This window comes from Nothobranchius furzeri, chromosome 11 (genome assembly GCF_043380555.1).
Source record: "Nothobranchius furzeri strain GRZ-AD chromosome 11, NfurGRZ-RIMD1, whole genome shotgun sequence".
NCBI classification, from domain to species: Eukaryota; Metazoa; Chordata; class Actinopteri; order Cyprinodontiformes; family Nothobranchiidae; genus Nothobranchius; species Nothobranchius furzeri.
In genome coordinates, this window is record NC_091751.1 from 26,591,541 (window position 1) to 26,616,015 (window position 24,475).

General features: G+C 43.3%; 2 protein-coding genes across 4 annotated transcripts; one reads left to right on the forward strand and one right to left on the reverse strand.

The window, feature by feature from the left end:
- Positions 1-830: 830 nt before the first annotated feature.
- Positions 831-20,154, reverse strand: ago2 (argonaute RISC catalytic component 2). Of its 2 annotated transcripts, XM_054745091.2 has the most exons (20): positions 19,949-20,154; positions 18,258-18,305; positions 14,246-14,426; positions 14,062-14,182; positions 13,798-13,979; positions 13,444-13,580; positions 13,225-13,359; positions 12,021-12,108; positions 7,715-7,862; positions 7,487-7,606; positions 7,222-7,344; positions 7,007-7,140; positions 6,723-6,907; positions 6,380-6,539; positions 6,209-6,299; positions 5,207-5,401; positions 4,982-5,116; positions 2,452-2,553; positions 2,164-2,363; positions 831-1,092 (listed from the first exon to the last, which is right to left on the reverse strand). In XM_054745091.2, exons 1-20 carry the CDS (start codon positions 19,962-19,964, stop codon positions 984-986), a joined length of 2,610 nt encoding a protein of 869 aa, XP_054601066.1. In that variant the 5' UTR covers positions 19,965-20,154; the 3' UTR covers positions 831-983. The 2 variants fall into 2 exon arrangements, with proteins under 2 accessions (XP_054601066.1, XP_054601061.1); XM_054745086.2 differs by having other exon boundaries at positions 7,007-7,344.
- A 2,202-nt stretch (positions 20,155-22,356) lies between these two features.
- dlx5a (distal-less homeobox 5a) lies at positions 22,357-24,138 on the forward strand. Of its 2 annotated transcripts, none has more exons than XM_015955824.3 (3): positions 22,357-22,961; positions 23,248-23,432; positions 23,609-24,138. In XM_015955824.3, the coding sequence occupies exons 1-3, from the start codon at positions 22,559-22,561 to the stop codon at positions 23,921-23,923; spliced, it is 903 nt and encodes a 300-aa protein (XP_015811310.1). In that variant the 5' UTR covers positions 22,357-22,558; the 3' UTR covers positions 23,924-24,138. The 2 variants fall into 2 exon arrangements, with proteins under 2 accessions (XP_015811310.1, XP_015811311.1); XM_015955825.3 differs by having other exon boundaries at positions 22,372-22,919.
- The last annotated feature ends 337 nt before the right edge of the window (positions 24,139-24,475 follow it).

The window sequence follows — 24,475 nt, forward strand, 5'->3', positions numbered from 1 at the left end:
ACGGCGCGGAGAAGCCGCACAAACACCCCGCTCTTCGGCTAATATGTACAATAAAAAATAAAGCGGGGCCGAGGTGTGTTCAGGAACAGTTACGTAAAAACTAGGCGTCTAAAGCTACATGCATATTCATCCAAGAGTTATGTTTAAAAAAAACTAAAAGATTTCATCACGTCTTTACTGGTTCCTAACTCTTTATCGACGTGGCTCAGAATACATGAACAACAACGGTGTCGCCGTTGGGTTCCAGTCCCAGTGACGCCACCTTTTCATGGATCAGACTAATAACTGGGACAGAGGGATCCACGCTGCTGCTCTTTCAGTCTCGACACATTAAAAGTCGTCATCCAATAAACTACATGCTGTTCAGAGAATGAACAGGTCCGATTAAACTCCTCCTCCAGGGTTTGGCATCGAGGACCAACACTGAAAACCCAGAAGAGGGTCGATCATCTGAATAGAAAAGAAAAATGGTCCCAAATGGCACACTCATCAGCTCATCATGACCACTGGTAAAGTAAAAAAAAAAAAAAGGATGAGGTCAAGTACTTGTGTCCCTATTGAGGTACCCATCCTGGTCAGTGCACGTTCATTGGCTGATGTTTGTCGAGGACTAAGTTATTGGGTAGAAAATGGTCTCCTCTCCGTAAGCACCAGGACCGCGGCAAAATAAAACTACAGCTTCTTCCAAATCCCACCGCCCACCATCTTAAAAGTGAAGGGTTTTTTTTTCAGTGTGCAAATTTAACAAATTATTTTCATAATTAACACATTTGCCAACACGACTGAAAACGGAGACTAGAAGACAAAAAGTAAAACCAAAGCTGGCTCAGCTGAATTCACCCATTTAAGTCTAATAAATGGCTTCATTATGCTGGGTTTAGGGGCTGCAGTACAATTGTAGACTCGTGCGCTGCTGGGTGTGTTCGGGGGTGTGTGACCACGGTGACAGTCGGGTCTCACCCACGCCAGCCGGGGGGCGGCGCTCAAGCAAAGTACATGGTGCGCAGGGTGTCCTGGTGGATCTGGACCGCCTTCGCCAGGGCTTGGTGGTCCCGCCCATTGCTCTGGCCTGATGTGTGACTGCCCTCCGCACTGGAAAATAAAATAAATGAATAAACAAGGATGCTCCGATCTCATCACATGATCAGAAATAAGGCCAAATCATGTGTTTGAGGATCAGATTCCGATGGAAAAGATCGGATTTAACCTCATGAAACAAGTGCGACGTAAATTCCTCCAGAGATGTTCAAATTGAATAACAATGCTTGAGTTTTAATTTTAACAAGTTCATCTACATCAAAATTCTTTGTTTCTTGGACAAAAACACTTCAGCGTCCCACAATTTCAGGTAGCCCAGGGAACTCAGACGCCATAACACGTAGCTGTTAGCTAGCGGGCTAACACAGCTTCGCTTCAGGAGAGAGAAAGTTTTGGATGCATTTTGAACCGGACAGCAAAAGGAGTGTAAGACACCGTGTGCAAACTGGGCGTTTAATGCGGTGGGAAAGGTAGAGCTGCGTTCAACACCGAATCTGATATGCCTCCTAAAACAACCCTGCTCTGTTCACAGCAGCAACTCGGATAAAACCTCGCAACTAGCCGACACTGATGGACGCCTTCGAAAAAGCAAAGAAATTCTACAGGCAGAAAAAATGCCAAGATAGCCGTAAATCATCACACTGGATGCCTGCCAGTGGTCGCAAACGTTGGGTTTTTCCGTCTCCTTGAGCCGCGGTACAACCGGCTTCCTCGTCCCAACTACACAGACACAACGCTGCAGGTGTTTTGTAGTGAAGAGCGCGCCTGCTGCCGGCTGTAATGTCGTCCCTGTTGAGGGAATGCTCGTTGCTCTAAACAGCTGTCCACCAACGATTTGAAGAGCAACGAGGCTACTTTTAAATATATCCTTAATATTAACGCGTTTCCCATTAATGTACTTCCTGAACGAATGATGCGTTATGAAAGATAAACTAAGGAAACTGGTGCGTTCTTTTTTCTTATTAATGCATGTCTAAAGTATCAGATTGGGCCTCTGCAGAAGCAGACACAACTCAGGTCGAGGGTAAAAAACCGTGACCGGAACATCCCTAAAAAACTGTTTATAGTGGTCGTTTACTAAACCAACGAGTCTTATTGCAGGTAAACAAACATCTAGGCCCCAACCTGTCGTGCTCTTTGTCCACCAAGTGGTAGCGGGCCCGGAAAGCCACTAAATGGGCGTAGTAGGCTGGCGCTGGGATGGAAACGGACCGGGTGCAGCGCACATAGGTATGGCAAAGCTGGTAGGTGAGAACCTGCAGCTCGTCTGATGAGAAGTGGTTGTCGTCCCAGAGCACATGGTAGTGAGACGGTCTGCTGGTTCCCTGCAGGAATCACACACACACACACACACACAAATGAAAGAGTTCACCTAAAACCACCAAAAAACAGGCAACCATGTTCCGCTCTCACCTGAATGCCAGCATGACTGCAAAGGTAGAAGTCAAACTCTGAGGGGTGGGTGATTTTGGTGTCCACTGTGGTGCCTGCCGGAATGTTGCCACTCTTTCCAACCTGCAAAGACAATGTTAAAATGTTTTGTCCGGCTGTAACTGGACTGCTATCATGCTCTAGACGGCTTCCTGAACGGCCTCCATTCGACAAATCCTTCAGGATTAATGTGCTAATGGAAGGTAGCCTAAACATGCTAAAGTCAGCTCCAGTCTCGTAAGTTTCACAGCATTCAAAAACGTTTACGTTTACTTTGTGTTTCATGATTATTTCAGCAAAACCTTTAAAACGTTCTTCCCAGACTAGAGTCCAGGAAATGCTATGCTAGGCTAGCGCTACATTTTACAGTTAAGTGATATTTTATACTCATAAATAATCATGTAGAGCAGGGCCATGTGATTCCGGGCCTGGAGGGCAGCTATCCAGCACGTTTTAGTTTCAACCCTGCTTCAACACACCTGATTTCAATCAGCAGGTGATTAACAGGCTTCTGCAGAGCCTGATGAGCTGACTCAACCACTGTGTTGGACTAGGGAAACCACTAAAACGTGCCGAATACTGGCCCTCGAGGCACGGAATTGAATGGCCCTGACGAGAGTAAAAACAGACACCAGCATGAAAGTTAATAATATAACATTTGTATGAACTGATATGAAATGCTCAAGACTGGGTACATGGTGGCAACACACTTTGGTCACTCAGACTAACCGTTAGCTCATCAGTCTTGCCGAATGCAAACTATTCCTTCAGAGGCCATACAGGCTAAAAAAACAACTAGAATTGCTAAAAAGCATCCATAAAGAAGAGAACCTTTACTTATATTTGTGTTACATTTGCAGTGGTCTCTATTAGGAATGAATGGCTTTAAGTCCTATTATGGGGGGGGGGGGGGGGGAGCTCCGGTGCGCCCGTTTCAGCATGGAGAACTCATCCAGATGAGAAAATAGGTTCAGAAAGCAGGATTTGGAGTCTTATTTCCTGATATTTGGACATCTCGCCTCGGCCTGGCTAACAGCAACACGACTACCACCGACTCAGTTTATTTGGCAGAGGCTTTTATCCAGAGCGACGTACAATTGTTTGCTCTGCAACGCTGACGTTTCATCTCCACAAATAACAAGCCTGGAGGAGTTCTGCTGTGTGGTGTAGTTTCTAATGCTAACAGTTAGCTTCTACTACTCGAGACGTTCTCTGCTTATTGCACATTAAACCAACAGCTTTCCCTGTTGCGAGTCAATATGGGCGCGTCAACTTGGACTCAACTCTGCTTTAGAGCTGCAGAAATGTTACGATATTAAGAAATGGTCTCATCTTGTGTTTGTAATCCATCGTCCTTAACGTAACACTGAATAGTTTTTTATTTTAAGCTAGCTCTTTAACATTGATCTCAGTGATTAATGAAACTTGATCAGTTTCATGTCCGACACCACTTAGCAGCCCTCTACCGACCAAAAATCACACTCATAGTTTTGTGGAGCAGGTAGGTGCGCTACAGGGGGAGCTGTTTGCCTGCTATACCGCTGATGGCTCTTATGCTAGCAGTTAGCTTTTTCCGTTTGCCAATAGTCAATAAAAAAAAGCACTAGAAGAAATAAAAGAAGTTTGCTTTTTAAATGGTATTGTGTCTCTGGAGGTGAAGCAAAGCGCTAAAACCAGAGCAAACATCGTTGTGGCCTGCACTAGCATGAGGGAGCTAAAGGAGGCTACCAAATCACGGACTGATGACGACGCGGCTTTGTTGCTTCTGAACTTGTAGTATTTTTTGTCCACCAGTGTGGATCTTTTTACTTTGTAGATTATTTTAGTGTTAGCTTGCTCAAGTTTGTGTTAGGCTGTTGTTAGCGCTAGCTACAGAAGGGCTGTTTACGATTGTTGTAATTCCACTTTCAGCCACTAGAACGGAGGAGCAGGAAACTGCTCAGTGTCACTTTAAATCTTCCTGTACGCAGGTGCTGGTGGCCATTTCTTATCAGAAAAAAATGTTTCTAACATTATGTTTTAACGGGTTAAATGCTGTCTGTATTTAAAACACCAAACACTTTAAACTCAACTCTTACAAACAAACAATGAGCCATGGGTGATATTTGTAAATGTCGAGAGGAGACAGATGGTGGCATTCAGTGGTGATGTGGTGTGTGATTTCATTAACTTTAGGCTCAAAACAAGAGTGAGCAGCGCTCCCGTGGCATCTAAACAGTTTTTGGCACACCGTCACAGACAGGTGTAGGAGACTATTTTCCATGTTCAGCCCGCATGAAGAATTCAGTGACCGATCTTTTTCACAAATATCTGTCCATAAAGGACCTCTCTTAAAAGCAACAACTCAGGGGCATGGAAGCATTAGAAAAGCATCAACATGACAGCTTATCACTGCTTTGATGAATACAGACAATGTGCTGACGGGGTTTTGTAAACAAACATATGAAACCAAGTTTGTGACCGTTTCATCATAAACTGATGAACTCCTCTGAATGCCAGCAGTCATACGAACCCGCTCGTTCCTGTCCACACAGAAGAGTCGTGTGTGGTGTCTCTTCTGCACCACCACAAAGGTAATCCCAGGCTGGTAATCCTTCTCTAATTTGATGCAGGCCTCGCGGATTGCCAGCAGCTCATGCTGAAGAACCTGCAAAGTTCAAAGATCTTAAACACAAACCGCTGGAAGAGAGGTACACCACCAGTCCAGAGGGCATTAACCGGTATGTGGTTCTAGTACCTGGCTAAACTGGCCCTCAGAGATGCCGTCTCGATAGTAGATGATTCTGGTGGGCTTGAAGCGGGTGGACTTGTAAAACTGGATAAGCAGCTCCCGCACCATGTTGGCCAGGTCCTGGATGATATCCTGACGGTGCTGCTGCACCCGCACGGTGGCACAGTATCGACTGGGATGGGCATCCATACTACCAACCACCTGACAGGGAACAGGACATGTGACACCGGTAGTAGATGCTTAGTGATCATTTGGTCTGGAAACTCGTAGACACAAGAGGGATGTCTGATCAGAAGGGCTGAGACGGATTCATGATTTTCTCCTCATCAAGCTTCAGAACAATATTCACCATGTACAGGAACATTTAAACAGTACAGGAAATGACCTCATATCATCAAACACTAGAAGCGGTTGCTCTAACGATGCAAGGGAGAAAACTGAAGGTAAGAACTGCTGTCAAATGCAGGGTTTCCCCCGGCGCTTTATAAGCCTGGCGACCCGCCGGGCTAAGCGTCATGCCCCGCCTCCCTCCACTCCCCGACCCGACCGTGTCCGCTGACACGAACGGAGCAACGAAACTAGAGCCCTCCATCAGCTGACACTGGTGAGAAACAGCAACGGAACGTGTGCACCCCCCCTCATGGAAGAGCCCCCACCGCCACCCCACCCACAAAAACCCTGCTGCCCTCCACGGGGATGGGTCAAATGCAGAGATGACTTTCACCCGTGTGTGATGAAGACCATGGGACTTTAACTTTATGACATTTTATGTGAAAAACAGTTAACACAACAGATCCTGGGTCAGTCAACAGCAAAAATGATGATGGCGTCTGAAATCACAGTTTGGATCATGGTTCAACCCAACCGAGCAGGAAGAACATTGCACCAGTTCAAGTGATGAAGATGCACTACAAATACCAGCTCCATGAAACAGATCCTTAACCAACCTTTTAGTTTTAGAGCAGGACTTTTTAAACCTTTGATTTTTGTGACGGCACAGTTACTTACAGCAGCGATGGAAGGCTTCTTTCCATCTCCTGCAGGTGGATGAGTCACATCTGAGCCGAGGAAGATGACCGGCTGCTGGAACACCAACGGCCTTGACGTGGAAGCACAAAGCAGCCGTTGTAGACAAAACTCGCCGGAGAATCCTTCCAGCTACTGGTGTGTTTCACCCACCTGCCCTGGGGGAGCAGGATGTTGTTGACACCACCCAGCTTGACGTTAATCTTCAGACAGAGGTTGGAGAGAGTCTGGGGTGTTGTCTTCTGTACGTTCTTCACCTGGACACATTGTGTGGCCATTCCAAGCACCGTGTCGCCAACGCGCTTCACCTCAGCTGGAGAACACAGAAACAGGGAGACGTGACACCACTAATCTGGTCCAGATTCCAGATAATAAAAAGTTTTAACCTTTTACAACAACACAGGTTAGCTAGTTATTTACTGATGGTTAGGTTTCCTGTAAAAAAAGTCATTCAGGCATCTTTGTGAGAATCAGCAGAACTGAGTAGACCCCTCACCGTAGACTGGTGTCTTCCCAGGAAGGATGACCACCACCAGCTGCAGGCCCTGGTAGGTGTACTTCAGGTGCCTGAACATTGGCTCCACGCTGTCGGCTCCTTGGGCGTACTTACAGAAGCATGGCTGACCCTGAATGGGCATCCCAGCATCACGGGAGATCTTCCTCAGCTGGTCAGTGAACGCTCTGAAAACAAAAGAACTGGCTCCAATCACGGTTCTTCTGTGTTGCTTTCAGGAACACGATGTTCCCGAGGTCGGAACCTGCTGTGTGGACCCTACTTACTTCAGCAGCAGCTCGGTGCACTGTCTCTGTGGAGCGAAGCAGGCGATGGCCCAGACTTTGATCTCAATGCCGGTGTGGAACTGCTTGTTCCTCATGTCCCACACGCCCTGGATGGGCGTGGCTATCGCTTTGTTCTGCAACACCAGCACCCCATTAATGCTCGTCACTGTGTGAGAGCTGCAACGTGGAACACGCGAGGGCATCCACCAACCTACCCTGCCTCCGTAGAGGATCGAAGGTGCTTGCAGGACGCGGCCATTTACCTCCGTCATCTCATCCCTCACCATCACCCCGAACTCACGGACGTACGGGTCCGTGTTGAAGTTGGCGCTCCTCATCTGGTGACAGATTTCTATTTAACAGCTTTGCTGCCTTGACATCTCAATTCACTCAGGTTATTTGAGTTTGCTCAGACTGTTAGACATTTAGAACGATGCATCACACAACACCGGTGCATGCGCTTCTCTCTCACCAACGTACCAGCTTACTGATCTCTTCCTGACGGTCCGGCGCTGATCGGGCCGTGGCTCGGATCATCGTGGAGGTCTGATTGTCAGTCAGCTTCTTGATGCAGCGCTGTCCCGCCACTATGTTACACACCTGAATGGACAAGGAAGAAGACCAAAAAAAATGTGTTTCACAGGAAATCAGTCAGTCAAGAGCAGAGGTCAATTTCTCTTCAATACTGAAGTATAAAAGGAGTTTTACCTCGAGAGGGAGGTAGGTGTGCTTCTGCTCCTGTCCCACCTGTAAACACGGGAGATGGGGGTATCGCAGGTGGAGCTTGTACTTGTCTTTAAAGTACTGTGCTACTGTGCATTCAATAGTTTGGCCATTCTCCTGCTGTAAGGGGAACCTAGAACATAGTAACAATCATGTTTTAGAATAATAAGCGTGTCAGGGGTAGGGGTGTTTCAGTCTGAGTCAACTTTCTGTCACAATTTCACCAACTTTTACATCCACATCATAAAAATGCTGCATCTAATGGTGCACCAAGTAAAAGTGCCATCCTGTGGTCAAATCTGGGTACTGCAGTCCAGGTATCAGAACGAACCGGTGCGCTCTGAGCAGCTGGTGCCAGTTACGGATCAGCACCAGAAGACTCAAGATGACGAGTGAAGATGAGTCACTAGGGCTGGGCGATAAATGGAGAACTTATCGTTATCAAAACTTCTGACGCTGACATTTTTTCACGTCAATAAATTTGATATTAGGGCTGCACAATATATCGAAAAATTATCGTCATCGCGATAACAGGACGTGCGATAGGCCCATCGCACAGCACGTCAAAAACGGCGATAAATGTTTGGTTCAAACATTTCCATCCGTGTCATACATCACCTTTTTGTAAACCAGCTGTTTTTTTACACAGAAGTACTATTTGACCAATCAAATGTAGTCCTTCTGATATGCGGCCAAACAGATGGGTCCGTTCACGTAATACGCCCGCCCCCTACGTAGACCCTTACCCCAAAATTCCACTATCTCCGCTCCGCTCTGTCCCCGCTTTCCGCTGCTGCTCGCTTCCCTTGTTCGTCATGCTGGCTCAGATTAACGAACGCACTTTGTGCTGAGGTTTCTGGAATCAGCGCTGCTTTCAAACGCGAGTCCGCTCGGTGTCGTTAAGCAGCTGATAATAACCGGGCTGACTCCGACACGTGCCGATGAACCAACCCACCATTAGCCCCAGGCTCCGGTTAGCTTCCAGCTAAAAGGCTACAGCACTCTCCTCCCAGTCCCACCCTGCTAAAGAGGGCCTGGAAAAGTTCCCCCACACATCAAAGTGATTTTTCATTCATGAGCGTTTATAACCTTGTTAATCAGGATAGTTGATTTGCTGCTGCACATAAACTGTCAGTCAGAAGCTCTGCTAGCCGGTTATCATAACAGGAGCTAGCTCAATTTGTTAGCTTGTTATCAGAATCATAGTTGCAGTTTCATCATCTGAGCTGCTTTTTAAGATCTAAGTAAACTTGTTCAATTTGGGGTTAAAAACAAACGTTTTCACATATTTTCCATGTAGTTTTTTTGCCAGTTCCTCTTCTGAAAGGTAGACGATTGTTTTTCTCTTTCCCTCAGAAAATCTTAATATTCTCCTAGTTTGGCCCAGCACAGTTCACTTCCCACTAGCAGCAACAGCCTTATATCATAACTAGGGCTGAAACGATTCCTCGAGTACCTCGAATAATTCGAGTACAAAAAATCCTCGAGTCAAATTCTCTGCCTCGAAGCTTTGTTTAATTCATGTTTAATTAATTCATGGCTTTGCAATCGCCCGGGGTCGTGTTTCACCCGGACCGAAATAAGTGACGCACATACACACTGCACAGAAGGCACACGCGAGTAGCGAATATAATTTAACTTTCTCTTAAGCCATGGCAGACAACATGGACCCCGGTGGAGTGCGAAAAAGACACAAAACTTCAAAAGGTGTGGGACCATTTTTCACGTCGTAAGGCGGAAAACGTAGTCCAGTGTAAAAACTGTAAAATGGATCTAGCCTACAACAACACCACATCCTCCATGCTGCAGCACCTGACCAGGAAACATCCACATGTAAATGTCACTTCTGCAAGCGGACTCGGAGCCTCTACAAGATAATGCATTTTAGCCTGTATTTCTATATATTCTGCGGACTCTGTGCGACTTTTTCATTTGTAGCACTCAGTTGCAGCTCACACCGTACGTCTGGTAGCAACACGGACTTAAAATGTGCTAAAAATAGCAGTTTTTACAACACGTCAGACTTTTTACTGTGTTGTCATTGACGTCCGTTGTCCCCGTATATTATGTCGATGGTTGTCCCTCAGGATTGCTGCAGGAGGACGCAGGTATTTATGAGTGGCGGAGGAAAACGAAAGAAAGTAAATAAATGTTTTGTGATCAGTATAATTTGACATAACCATGACAAACATGCTTTCGACAATCCTTGTTAGTGTGAGACAAAAAAAAGTGTAGAAATTAAAACGGACGTGTGTTAATAGGGAAATAGCCGGCGAGCCATGTTTGCGCCGTGAGCGGTTCTGGTGCCGTTTGGGCCGCAGCCGCTCGCATTTGTTTACTGTGAAGTAAAGTTGAAGTGCTGAAGTTTTGAAAACTAATTTTGAATATTAACTTGAAGAATAACTGGCAATTGCTTTCTCATTTCAAGAAGTCTTTCATATTTTATAACATGCTATTTGATATAATGGTTTAAAAATGCAAAAGGGTAATTTATTAGAGTACTCGATTAATCGATAAAAGATTAAATAGCTGCAGCCCTAATCATAACCACATAAGTGGAGAAAATGTTCAGTAGCAATGAGAGAATTTGCTGTTGCATTTAAGTGATGTTAACTTTTAACATTTAAACTAATTTTCTGATTTTATTTATTCAAAAACCCTGGTAAGGGATGTTTTTCTGTATTTGGAGCATCAGAAAAAGTTTTATGGTGGTGGTGATGTTTTAAAGTCACTGAGAAACTGCATGCATGCAGTTTGTTGTTTTGCTGCTAATACAGTAGCAGGTGCAGCTGCTAATACAGTAGCAGGTGCAGCTGCTAATACAGTAGCAGGTGCAGCTGCTAATACAGTAGCAGGTGCAGCTGCTAATACAGTAGCAGGTGCAGCTGCTAATACAGTAGCAGGTGCAGCTGCTAATACAGTAGCAGGTGCAGCTGCTAATACAGTAGCAGGTGCAGCTGCTAATACAGTAGCAGGTGCAGCTGCTAATACAGTAGCAGGTGCAGCTGCATGTTTCTGCAATAAAAATGGTATGTTGTCATGGAATTCATGCATTAGTTTTTGTTTGCTTTGAACCCAGAGCAGACGTCACACGCCAGACGACATCAACACTGCATACTTTAGTATTTGTTCATTTATCGTGAGTAATATCGATATCGCAATATTAAGCACTGTTATTGAATATCGCAGGTTTTCCTAATATCGTGCAGCCCTATTTGATAATAAAAAAAACTGAAAATATGTGGCGGTTGGCAACATTCATGTCTCTAAGCTGTGCCACCTAGCCTGGCAAGCCAGACTAAATAAATGTATTATTTAGTGGCCATGCTCCATTGACGGCTCTCGGTTGTGGGGCGGGTTCTACCGTTGTCTTTCAAATGATCTCCACATTGCACTGGACAATGAATGTGACATACTCTTGTTTCACTCTGTTGCATCATCCCACCCACCAGGCATATAGAGTGCCCTGATTGGCCCACAAAGCGGATAAAGCTCTGTGATTTGTTCACTAAGCAGATAGAGCACAATGATTGGCCCACCATTATGGACCAATCACAGCTCTTTATGTGTTTGAAACCCCTCTAGAGAGCTGTGATTGGCTAGCCAGAGTCCTGGTAGGAGCTGCTGGGGTTCCAATGGAGCATGCCTAGACCATTCTTTGCAAAGCAAGAATTTGGTCTAGTTCACTAGGCTATGTGCCACCTTGAGCCACGTGATGAAGTGACTCAATGTAATACACGTGACAGCCCCATCTAGTGGACAACTCAATATATGGTGATATTGATTTTAGGCCTCATCATCGAGCCCTACGAGTCACACAGTTACTTGATAAGGATAACATTGAAGTTTTTGACAACTGAAAAATTTGCTTAAGATGGTTTGAGCCAATTTGCTTCTAATTCACCATTAGCATTGTTAGCTCATTAGCATATAGCCTTCTTTACACAATATTAGAGCCAAACAAAAGGGTGCTGTGGCTTCTTAAAGATACAAAAAAATGACTTCTGGGTAGCTTCTGTTTACTGGCTAACATTTAGTTATGCTGCTGCTTTTCACCGGCTGGTGTTGAATTATAAATGCCAGCACAGACGTGGCAACCTGCAGAACCAGGAAGTATGGAGGTGGGACAGATTGTAAACAAAGGCTACGTCCCTCTAGTTATTTTTATTTTTTTTTAAAGGAGAAGAACAAACAACCACCCAGCTGGCTGAGAAGGAGACATTGGACTGTTTTGTAATTTTTTTCACTGGAGAATTATTAATTATCGCAGCTTTAATGAGGCGGTCCTTACGTTTGATGGCTGGCAGGTCTTCGGGTCACGTTGCAGACTCTGTACTTTCTTTTCATTTGTCCACAGTGAGTAATCTCAACCTTCAGGCCTAGATGGGAAAATCACAAACAAGCAGCTTAAAATACTTAGATGGATGGATCACACACACACACACACACACACACACACACACACACACACACACACACACACACACACACACACACACACACACACACACACACACACACACACACACACACACACACACACACACACACACACACACACACACACACACACACACACACACACACGCACACACACACACACACACACACACACACACACACACACACGTAAGATAATGGAACTGAACGACAAAAACATTTGAGCAAAATCATCCCAAATCAAACCTCAAATTGTCTGAAAATTAAATGTAAAAGTGGTTAAGGTATTGGCGCTTACACATTAGGGTCACTACGGTCAGGTACCAGACCAGAATTTGGTTTCACACCTGGGTCAGATACGTGTTAGTTCTGAGGTGACTGCTGATTTCTAGACCTCTTCCTCGGAGGTCTGACTGGGATTGAGGCGACACTACGGACTGATTAACTGGCTGAAAATCCCACCTACCACCTCCGATCGGCGAGTAGGATCAGCTGATTCATTTTCATCCTGGATACTGTTGAGTAAACATCTCTGTCTGCAGCACGAAGCTCCTGCTCAGTGGGACTAAGGAAAAGAGAGCTGTGTGTGTGTGTGTGTCCTCTGAGCAGCGAACATCTCTGCATGGAGCTCTCGCCACAGCTGCTCAATGTGAGGAGAGAGCAGTGTGTGTGTGTGTGTGTGTGTGTGTGAGCAGAGCCTGAGGACACGCACAAAGTGGGAGAACAAGGAGCAAATTGTGGTTCAGAGTTTCCAAAAGCGACACAGCTCGAGTCCACCTTTGCTCATCTTAATAAGGAGAACACCACAGAGTTTCCGGTGCACCTCCCATGCTGCCCACGTGCTCGGGGACTTCCCCATTCCTGAGCTGCATGTGAACACTACACTGCCCGTATGAGACCCAACCGACACCATCCTCCCCCAACCGTACTGACGCTAATCTGTAAGCGGCTTAATCGTTAGTAAATTCAAATTAAATAAGTTGACATTTTTATACATTTGCCTCCAAATCACTAAAGCACGTTGAGGTAAAAGCTTTGTCCTGAATTTTACCGACCTTTGATTTCTTTAGTAAACTTCACACGCTGAGAGTCTGTTAAAGGCTTCTGTTGTTCTTCGATGCTTTTGAAATCCAACACCTCACACATGAACTCAATCACAGGCTGAGCTTTGTAGAAAGCAGTGGCTGAAACTACAAACAAAACAAAAACGAGGGTCCCGTTTGTGGAAGCAGCTTGGTTTGACGCAACTTTAGCTGAAGCAGGATGAAAGTTACCATCAATGTTGAGCATCATTTTCCAGAGAGAAGGTCTGACGGACTGGTGGAAACCAAACCACACCTCTCTGCCACCACCCAGAGGGTTTGAGCATCCCTCTGAGGGGGTAAAGAAAGAGCGCCCCACGGGGGTGTACCTGCAACAGCAAAGTTCCTGGTCAGACTTGGGTCTCCTCCATCATCTAATTATGTATTTTTTTAAAAATGCAACAAGACTTTTCTGGGTTCACGTTTTTAGGTTTACATGATGAATGCTGCCGGAAAACTAATGTAAACAAAGTATGAAGAGTTGACTAAAAAGACAAAAGCTTTGACTCAATTCTGGTGATTAAATACCAAAACATGCATCCGAACCTCATGGAGGGCAAATGTCTCATGACCACATCCAAGGCTTGAATGGTTTCAAAGGGAACGCTGGGAAGCCGCCCGGACAGTGCCTCGTGCAGAGCCTGCAAACTGACACACGACACCCACTTGATGGACACTTTGAAGCTGCGGTCTTTGCCTTCACCTGGAATCGTCACCTCGAGCTCCACCTGTGGAAAGACGGGCGAGAAAAGAAACGAGCAATAAGCTAAAGTAGTTGATTCTGTTTGAACGCGCTTTACTTTTACCTACTTTGTCTCTGCCTATTGGCAAAGGCATGGCAGTGTAGAGGTTCTTCCTCCCATCGTACACGGGCTTCCGATCACCAAAGATCTGAGCCTTAAAGTGCTGGACCATGTGCTCCACGATTTCACTGAGAACAGGAGATGGATCAGCACACACTCATCTGCTGATCAAACACGCGAGGGAGACTTACCGATTTACCCTCCGGGGGCATTTCTCAGGCTTGATGTCGATGTCATAGTGATAAACCTCCAATTTAGGGATTTCCATCTCAAAGAAGTTAGCCTGAAGCTTTATTGTTCGACCCATGGTGCCAAAGTCCGGTCGTGACGGAGGCTTGAACACATACTCGGGTACCGGGGAGGACGGGGGTTCTAAAGCCAGAGAAAACCAAAATCATGTTTGAATCCTGACCCACCTTCGCTCCGAACTTAAATGATAATCGATAATAAGAACACTTTAGGACAAGAGAAAATGAGTGGTAGGGATGCACCGATCAGGTTTTCTGCTGCCGATCACCGATACCGATCACGTGGATTGGCCAGAAATTTTCTACAACATTATAAGGAGTGCTACAAACTACATAATCTGGGAATAAAGGAAACGTAACCTATTCTAAAATGGTCTGTATTAAGGTTGTCACGGTGTGAAAATTTAACCTCACGGTTATTGTGACCGAAATTACCACGGTTTTCGGTGTTATTGCGTTTTTTTTTTTAAACGTGCTACATTTTCACACAATGAAATAAACCCTGTATGTCTGGAAATATTGTCCTCAGTTTGTGTCTAAATTTAGCCTAAAATGTGTTATTTTGTAATTATGTTGTTTATTTGTTTACGTTTCCCCTTTAGTCTTTAAAAAAAAAACAATATTTGCCCATAACTTCTTATTTTATGTCTGTTTGATGTCATCATTTTAAAAGTATTACATCAGATGATACTCAGTACTCAAGTAGCCTTCTAATCAGATACTTTTTTACCCTTACTTGAGTAATAAACCCTATATCAGGAAAATATTGTCCTCGGTTTGTCCTTCCAGTGAGCTTTGCAGATGTGGGAAAATGTCATCAGGCAGTAATCATTGTTAAATTCATAATTATTCTCGGAGAGAGACCAACTCTTATCTGCCCCTGGGAGCCCCGTAATGCATAGCGTCATTTCAACATGGCGGTGTCCGCGACACGGTTTATATGCAGGTAGCGGCGCTGCGGCTGCTTTATATAGCGACTCGTTGCCTTCTCCCTCAACCCAAATGCTCGGATCACGCATTTTAGCTAAAACGCTAACGTTAGCTTGCCTTGCGTTGACTGCAGAGTTGTGGGTGATGGTCACGCAGATGTGTCATGAGATAAGAAGCGTTGCTGCCTTTCACAGACACTTTTTCTGCTCGTGCTGCAAACAGGATAGCCGTCCGTCCGTCTTCTATAAACTCCCTCGGCATTCTTCAAATATCCAAAATATGCCCGTACTTCTGACTTTGTCCTTTTTGAGGGATAAAAAATGTCCTGAGCCCTGCCGTCTCCTCCTTTGACCATTATTTCAGCTTTAGCTTCAAGAAAGTTTTGGTTGTAAACAACAAAGTGCGCATGTGCCGCCGGCAACTTCAGCAGATGATACGATGGCTGGTAAGGGTCACCGCGCCTACACCGCAGCCACGGTAAACCCACCGAGATAATATAGTTTTTTTTAAAACAAGACGGTTTTATTAATGTCAACTTTTTTACCGCTACACCGGTTACCGTGACAACCCTACCTGATCGGTCTGCTTTGATCTATTTTGAAAACTCCGATCAAAACCGATAGGGGCGCTATCGGCCGATTGGGATCAAATGCCGATCCATCGGTGCATCCCTAAAAGCATCATGGGAGTTGTAGTCTTTGCGGTGAAATCAGCCAGTGGGTCAGTTTAAATATATTTTTGACATTTATCTCGCGGGCCACATAAAAATGCTCCGCGGGCCGCATCTGGCCCGCGGGCCTTGTGTCTGACACATGTGCTTCAGGTCAAGAGAAAATGAATGGCCAAGTGTTTCAGCCAGTAGCTTTGTCGCAACACTAAAGAGTAGAAGTGGACCGATATTGGTTTTCCTACTGCCAATACTGATGCTGATACCTAGAGGTTTTCCCCCTCATTTTCATGGTAAAATGTCAGTATTAAAATTAGTTGATGCTCAAAATTTCTGAAGCTAAATCAGTTTTTGAACTCTGAATTTAACTAGCTGTTACATTGTAACTTTGTACACTGCTTCCTGTTAAAATCAGACACCTAAAAAAAGTTAATTCAGAGTTTTTTTAAGGCAGATTTTAGTGAATGTAAAAATACATTTGAATGAAATTCTGCAGCTGCACCGGGCTTCCCGAGGATGCGCCTGACTTTAGATTAGCTTTGCAAATGACAGATCATTTGCTGCTGTGGCCCCAGACTCTGGACCTCTCTCCCCCTGAGCATGAGATCAGTGGACTCAGTGGTCTCCTTTAAAAAGCAGCTGAAACTAACCTGTTCAGGCTTAGGTGTGACCTTCGTCACCACCCTTTCCTTGTTCTGCTCTTGTTCCCTATTTCCTCTTCATTTTCTCTCTCCTTTTCCTTGTATTTTTTAATCACAATTCATTTTTTTTTTCATTTTAAACATTTTAAATCATTTTTAAAATCTTTTTTTTATATACTTTTTTGTTTTTGTGAAGCACCTCGTGATTTTTATCTTGAGAGGCGCTTATAAAAGATCGTTTTTTCTTTACTCAGGACAAATATCGGCCCACTGACATATCGGTCTACTTGCACTGAAGAGTTTTTAATACCTTAAACTGTTGCTTTCAAACTAGTTTTAGTGTTTCTTGAATCATAATTTTTACCGAGCACAGGCGCCACCGGTCCCTCCGACCACCAGCAGTAGGCAAGGTGGGTTAAGCATCTTGCCCAAGGACACAACAGCAGCATTCTCTGCCGGGAGCCAGGATCGATCCTACAACTCTCCGATTGCTGGACAACCTGCTCTACTGCAGCCCCAGCAGTGGGAGGTCTCTACCTGCTTTATGGCAGTAGCTGTTTACTGTGCCGTTAGCTAACATAAATGCTAACATTGTGGTTAATTTAGCTTCCATTGGCTTGTGTTAGCAGTAGCTAGTCGTTAGCACTAGCTACAGCAGGATGTTGAAGGACAGTTGTTTGTTTTCGACAAGCAGGAGGGTGAAGCAGGAAATGTATGAAGCGTTGATTTAAAATCGTAATCCAATTCATTTAATTTCTATACAGACATGTCACAAGTGTCATCTCAAGACACTGATCTGATGTTAAAAAGAAAAAACTAGACATTTCTTTAATTTACTGGGAGTTTCAGTGGCCAGCACATTCAGTTATCCACACTGAGGTATTCCTATAAGCACAGCCAGGAAAATAAACAGGTTGTTATTATTATTATTAATGGGAGCTGATTATTCTAGAGGTCCTGTGATATCGGAGTGTGTCAGAACAGACACAGACTCCTTCACTGCCTTATCTCCACTCTCCAGTTCTGGTCATTCATACAAACACCCTTCGATGACCCTGATGCACCGAGCAGACGACCAGCTGACTGAAACACCAGTGACGTGCTTTCTCCCCCCAGGACTCTTACACCACAAAGAGAAGCATCTCAGAATTGTCTCTGGTGTCAATTTAATAGAAACATGTGGAGTTTTTATAAGATGTGCAGGGTATCTGCAGGTTTAAGGGAGCCAAATTTAGAAATTCACGAAAATTTTTATAGAAATAAAATAATCTTGTTTATTGGGTCTTTGGTAATTTAAGACCATTGGAAACTGGATTTAAGGATTATTTGTCATTTTTAAGGATTTTCAAGGCCTTAAATTTGGAAAAGTAAATTTAAGACTTTTTAAGGACCCGCGGATACCCTGGATGTGAGTAAACGGCTCACATGACATCAGCACTTTGCGTTTTGGCTGAACAAAGCTTAAATGACTACATCAGTATAAGACATACAAAGTCCTTCACAGAAAAAAAAATCAGCATTTCACAGGTATAAGCTCCAAAGCCCTGCTGAAATACTCTGTAGATAATTTAATAATCTAATCAGAAGTTAAACTGTGTAGAGTGCATCTCATTATGACAGAAAGGTGTAATATATATATATATATATTTATATATATATTTTTTTTTAATATATCATGTTTCTCCTGGGACCAGAGCTTAGAAGTAAGAAAGCTTACCAGAGCTTATGGACCCAGAAGAATGTGGCCTCTCCATAACCTCAGCACCTAGAGGGGATAAAATTATACGTTAGAAATGTTTAAGATCCAACTTGGACTCAAGTACTCTGTACTTAAACAAAAAAAAGCACCCAACACAAAACAGAAATCTAGTTTTACAGCATTAAATGCAAATAGAGTCAGAAATCTTTATAAAAAACCTGGAAAAAAGAAAAAAAATCTCCCATTTTAAATATTTTTTAATTCAGAACATCGTTAACTATTTCAGACGGTCTTTTATCACATCCCGGCCAGCACCATCGTCTGCAATGAAGTATGTCTAATCTACAAACACACAGACGGGATGAAACGAGCTGGTAATCTAGCATAAATGTAGCCACCCGTTCATAAGGAAACAGCCCAGAACTGATACAGTTCAGCTCATTGTTTAGTTTTATTTCAATAAGGCTCATGGAGAAGAACAAATGCCTGAAGGTATAGATGCAAATGAAATATGGCAGAGGTGATTATTTTCAGCCTCTGCATAAAAAAGTTAAACTGCTTATAAACTTTTCTCGTTAAATTTCTGCATTTTCCTTCCTACCTCAGCATTTAAGCAGATAACTAATCGCCATTATTCAACTGTTGATTATATATTTTTTAACCAATCCCAAGACTCCCCTGAAAATGAAGTTTTTAATCTCAATGGGACCTTCCTGGTTAAATAAAGAATAAATAAACTTAATTACCACCTGCCCTGCCAAAAAGAAACATTCTTAATGTCTTAATAAAATGTAGATGAAACATGTCTATATATATATATATATATATATATATATATATATATATATATATATATATATGTGTGTGTGTGTGTGTGTGTGTGTGTGTGTGTGTGTGTGTGTGTGTGTGTGTGTGTGTGTGTGTGTGTGTGTGTGTGTGTGAGAGTGAGAATGAGTTATATGACAGATGTTAATTTGAACCCAATCAAGCTAACTTGTTGTTGCCCATGAGCCAAACGTCATTAGTTATCCCCACTTTACTCTAACGAGCTTGTGGTTCAAAGCAGAAATCATCCCTTTTCCCAGAAATTATATTTATGATTTGCTGTATTTGTGTCGGATGTTAAAAATGTGGTCTTACGTGACAAACACATGCTTGCATTCTGGTTTTGTTTACATACATCGTCCCATCTTTGCTTAGGATGCGAGCAAAATTGCTCCAACTCTCGATTTTTTACAAATTTTGTGGGAAATGATGTAGAATGTAAATGAACTTAAACCTATTCATTTGACACATTTATGGTAACCATTTGTATGATTTGTGATTGAGATTAGGAAGCATGAGCTGCCGCTAAATGCTACTGTTAGCATGTGGCAGCTTTTAAAGAAAAAAGCAAATAAAACCCACCATGTGTGTTGAATATTATACAGTTTGTCGAGTGACTGCATTCCACCTCGTTTAAGGGCAGAGGAAGTTTACCAAGTTGGGGAAACGAGGTGCCGCTAAAGCTAACTTGGCTAATGCAGCTAAACTCGCTTTTGGTACTAACGCCTCCACTAAGTCGAGGATGCATCATTCGTTGAAGAACTTATTTTATAATAATAAGTTAATTAAAACAAAACCGGAGAATGTATCGGCAGTAGATTGATGCCGTTCTGGAAAGAAATCCATCATCCACTTAGTCGATGCTAATGGTTAGTAGCACTTACCTCCAGCTGAATACATTTTGTCGACTTTTTGAGCGTATGGTGGACGACCGGTACTCCACTTTTAGAAGACCAACCTCCGCCTAACCTCACACAGAACCTACAGACTTGGGTATTTCCAACAAACTAAGGTGAAGATAAAGAAGTTTAGTTAGCCAAGTGGTAAATATTGGAGTCTCTCATCCTCTGCACGACCCCATCCCCCCAACACAAAACGAGAGCAGAGACGAACGGAGGCATTGAAATCCCTGCGGGGCAAGAGAACTCGCTGTCGTCCACTTCCGCTGTTGGGCTTTCGTTCTCAAAACCGATCAAAGCTTCTGTTTTGTGTCATATTATCTGACATAGAATCATGATTTAATCAGTTTATTGGATTCACATGTCAGAAATGTAATTTGAATGAGCTAACTTTGAAACTGCACAAACATAAATGAAAATGTTAATGAATTACTCCTCACTATCAGACTGAAAAAAAGAGCTGCACGTTCAGGAATTCTAGTGTTTTTCTACTTGAATAAATAAGTTTTTCTGATACATCGTCTCTACCAATTTGTCGCTAACTCATTCAAACATCGCTCGTTATCTTTAACAGTGTTATTTGGCTCGATCATGGTGGAAAAGTTAATGCTCATGAATGGGGAGGTTTATCTTGCCAGCGGGAAGGTTCAGTGACATCAGACGCACGTTGCGCGCTCTTAGCGTCCATCCGAATCAAAAGCGAAAATTCGGAAAAACTATTCTTTCATTTTTCATCAGAGCTAAACTTTGATGCGACATCATTAAACTGATATCCGATGCGTATCATTTAAAAGTCACTAAAAAGAAAAAGTCACAGGAACAACTTAAAGACCGAAGAAGTATTTCCGGGGTAATAAAGCGGCTGAAATACACATTTTAGTTTGCTATGCATTAAAACATTTAATGTGATATGGGAAGCTTCAGCAATCTGAAATCAACTTGTTTGTGGTTTGCTTTTTATATTTTGATGGTGAAAATATTTAATTAAAACTTGCTTGGTGTAAAGTGCGCATGTCAGAAGTTGATTATGAATAAAACACTAAAATGATATGAGGAGAACTGATTACACAGACAGTATAGAGGTTCAGGGACTATTTATATGTGTTTGTTCTTTTTTCATGACGAGTTACACACACACACATGTTTATTAATTTTCAAAATGTCTAGTGACTATATCAAGCAGTCATTAGATGAGAGGTGGAGGACACCCTAGACGTGTCTCCATTCCGTCTCAGGGACACAGAGGGACAAATCACGTTGTTTTTGATGGGAAACAGGCTGTTTGGCTCCGTGTTATGATGTAGGTTCGGATGCACTCAAACTACGGTTTTTGGTAACAAAGGCAGACAAATTTACATTATGATGAACCAAAAAGGGTTTTTACATTTTGCAGCGGTTATCAGTCATGAAGTGTGATGTACATGATGCACATGCAGGTAATGTGGTCCTTTTACTGTGTCTAAATTAACAGAAATTCGTTGAAGCAGAAAATGTTAAGACACTGAGCAGATTTCTATGATTCATAGCCTATAAGGACCTGATGGACCACTGCATCCACTTCACCTTTTCTTTTTTGGACAGACTAGTTCAGCCACTTTGTAACACCGTTTAAGACCACAGGCTGCAACAAATAATTTACAACAGAGTGAGGACACAGTGCGAGAGTCACTCTATCTAAAGTTGATGGATGGATCTGTAACATTCTTCTAATTGTGTTTCTTCTGGAATGCTGAAATTCAGTTCCCTCTCTGGTTAGGAATTTGTTTTTTATGCCCTTCATCAAATTTTACTTTTTACATTTCCTGTCAAATGTAACCATTTTTAACTTTAAACAGAATTGTTCATCCATGCTTTTTTCTTCCAGAAATGTGTGACTGTAGTTCACATATACGACCACTAGGGGGCAACGTTTACCACTAAATGGAGGCAAAGCGACCGATTTTAATGTTCTGGGTGGATTAACACGACGATCATTTAATCTCCACCGATTAAAATGTAACCACAACAGCTTCATCGTGTTACAGATTCCCAGATAATATATAATGAGTCGTTTAATCACGTGCTTGATTGTATAAATAATACTGCAATATTCATATCAAAAAGTAAGAAAAAACAATAATATAAATGAGTTAATTTGTGTTTTTTCTCGTTTAAAGAAAAGCAAATACTTTGCTTATTTCATAAAAGGAAAAAAGATTTTTTCGTAGAGACGTTTTAAGAAATAAAGCGTTTATGGTAGGTTTTATTATTTGTGATTCATCCCTGTAAAGTATAATTTGTTGCTAGAACGAGAGCTGTGGAACAACCCGAGAGGTCCCCTCCTCTCAAGGAAGCTGGCGGAGTAAACTGGGTGTAGCTGTCTGTGTGCGCCTTGGCCAATGGAACCAGATCCTCCCTGCAGTGCGTAAGAGCGCGTTTTAGGATTTAACCAAGTCTTTGCTGCGGGGCTGGCTGCAGTCTTCAGCAGAGCCCGACGGCCCGAGAGCCTCTCGACACAATGAGAGCGTGATCTGCACACCGATCTGGAGTTGATTTCCTCTTTTCTTTTGTGCTTTTGGCTCATTAAATAAACTAAATCAACGAAATTCTTCTCGAATGATGACAGGAGTTTTTGATCGGAGGATCCCGAGTGTGAAACCCGCAGATTTCCAGAGCTCCTTCCAGCTTTCCGCCATGCACCATCCGTCTCAGGAATCTCCTACTTTACCCGAATCCTCAGCCACGGATTCTGGCTACTACAGTCCCGCCGGCGGAGTCCCTCACGGCTACTGCTCTCCCAGCTCCTCCTCGTACGGGAAGCCCCTCAGCGCCTATCAGTACCAGTACCCGAGCGTGAATGGATCCGCTGGAAATTACTCCACAAAGTCCTACAGTGACTACAGCTCGTACACGACCCCAGCCTACCACCAGTATGCCGGGACTTACAGCAGAGTGCAAGCCCAGCAGAGTCCTCAAGGTACGGGCCCGATTCGGATCGGTTCGTGTGAAATCATGCAGAGTAAGGATTATCAACAAAAACACAAGATCTGCTCATTTTCTTCAATTCGATTGATGGTTTTGTCTTTAAAATCCACAACAAATATATTTGAAACAAAATCCAGTTAATAAATCCTAAATGTTCAGAAAATTATTTTTCTAAATTAATTTTATTGTAACTCAAAAATAAAAATAATAAACACTTTGCTTTGTATTAAGAACTTTTAGAAAATAAAGGTTATTTTGAAGATTTGTTCATTTGGTAACCCGACGGTCTCTTTAATATTATTATTGTTGTTATTTTATAGAAAAAGAGATAAGCGAACCTGAGGTTCGGATGGTGAACGGGAAGCCCAAGAAGGTGAGGAAACCTCGGACGATTTACTCCAGTTTCCAGCTGGCCGCCCTGCAGCGGAGGTTTCAGAACACTCAGTACCTGGCGCTGCCGGAGAGAGCCGAGCTCGCTGCCTCGCTTGGTCTCACGCAGACACAGGTGTGCTTTTATCACCTCAAACCGCTTCCTGTTAGAATACATATATTCATGCGTTTTAGATATTTATTATTAGGAATGAAAAACAGAATTGCTGTGGCGCATTTTACGCACCGTGCGCTTGTCGGTGCCATAAGATAAAGATAAAGAGTTTTAACTTAATGTTGCTTCTATTTCAGGTGAAGATTTGGTTCCAGAACAGAAGATCCAAAATGAAGAAGATCATGAAAAATGGCGAGCTTCCCCCGGAGCACAGCCCCAGCTCCAGCGACCCCATGGCCTGCAACTCTCCTCAGTCTCCGGCCGTGTGGGACACGCAGGGCCCCTCCAGGGCGCACGGCCTGCAGCCACAGAGCATCAACACGGTGGCGTCTAACTTTCTGGACAACACGCCGTCTTGGTACACCCCCGCCGGCAGCTCCATGGCTCCCCACCTTCAGACCCCGAACTCAATACAGCACTCGTTGGCACTCGGAACTGGGACGTTATACTGAGAAGAAAAACAAAACCCCTGTTGTTCATTTGGCTGATTTTTATTTTTTTATTGTTATTTTTTCCTTCTATGGGACTCGTTCACATTTCAGAGGAATATGCAATGTATTTGATGACAGTCATAGAGGAAACGTGTAAAATGTGTAAATGTGTGCATGTAATTTATTGCATTTTTTGGAAGACTATTAAACGTTTAAATGGACAAAGGAGCTTTGAACCCACCGCTTCTCTCCATTGTCTCAGTTGTTACAGTTTTAAACGCAAACCGAAAGACAGGCAGACTGACAGGTGGGACACCTCAATCTGACGCAGCATACGTTTGAGGATAAATCGATTCAAAATAACCCTGAAGGCTCCTAAAAGCCTCTGGAATTGTTTTTCTTTGGTCAATTTTATTATTATAATTATTTTAACAACATGCGTCGTTCTGGTGCTAAATCTATTTTCTCTGCTTGAATTGGGACGTTTGATCCAGATTTTTTTTGTTTTGAAAGCAAGAAAATAATCTTAAAGCTAAAATAATTTAAAAAATATTATGCGTTTAGAGAGCTGGA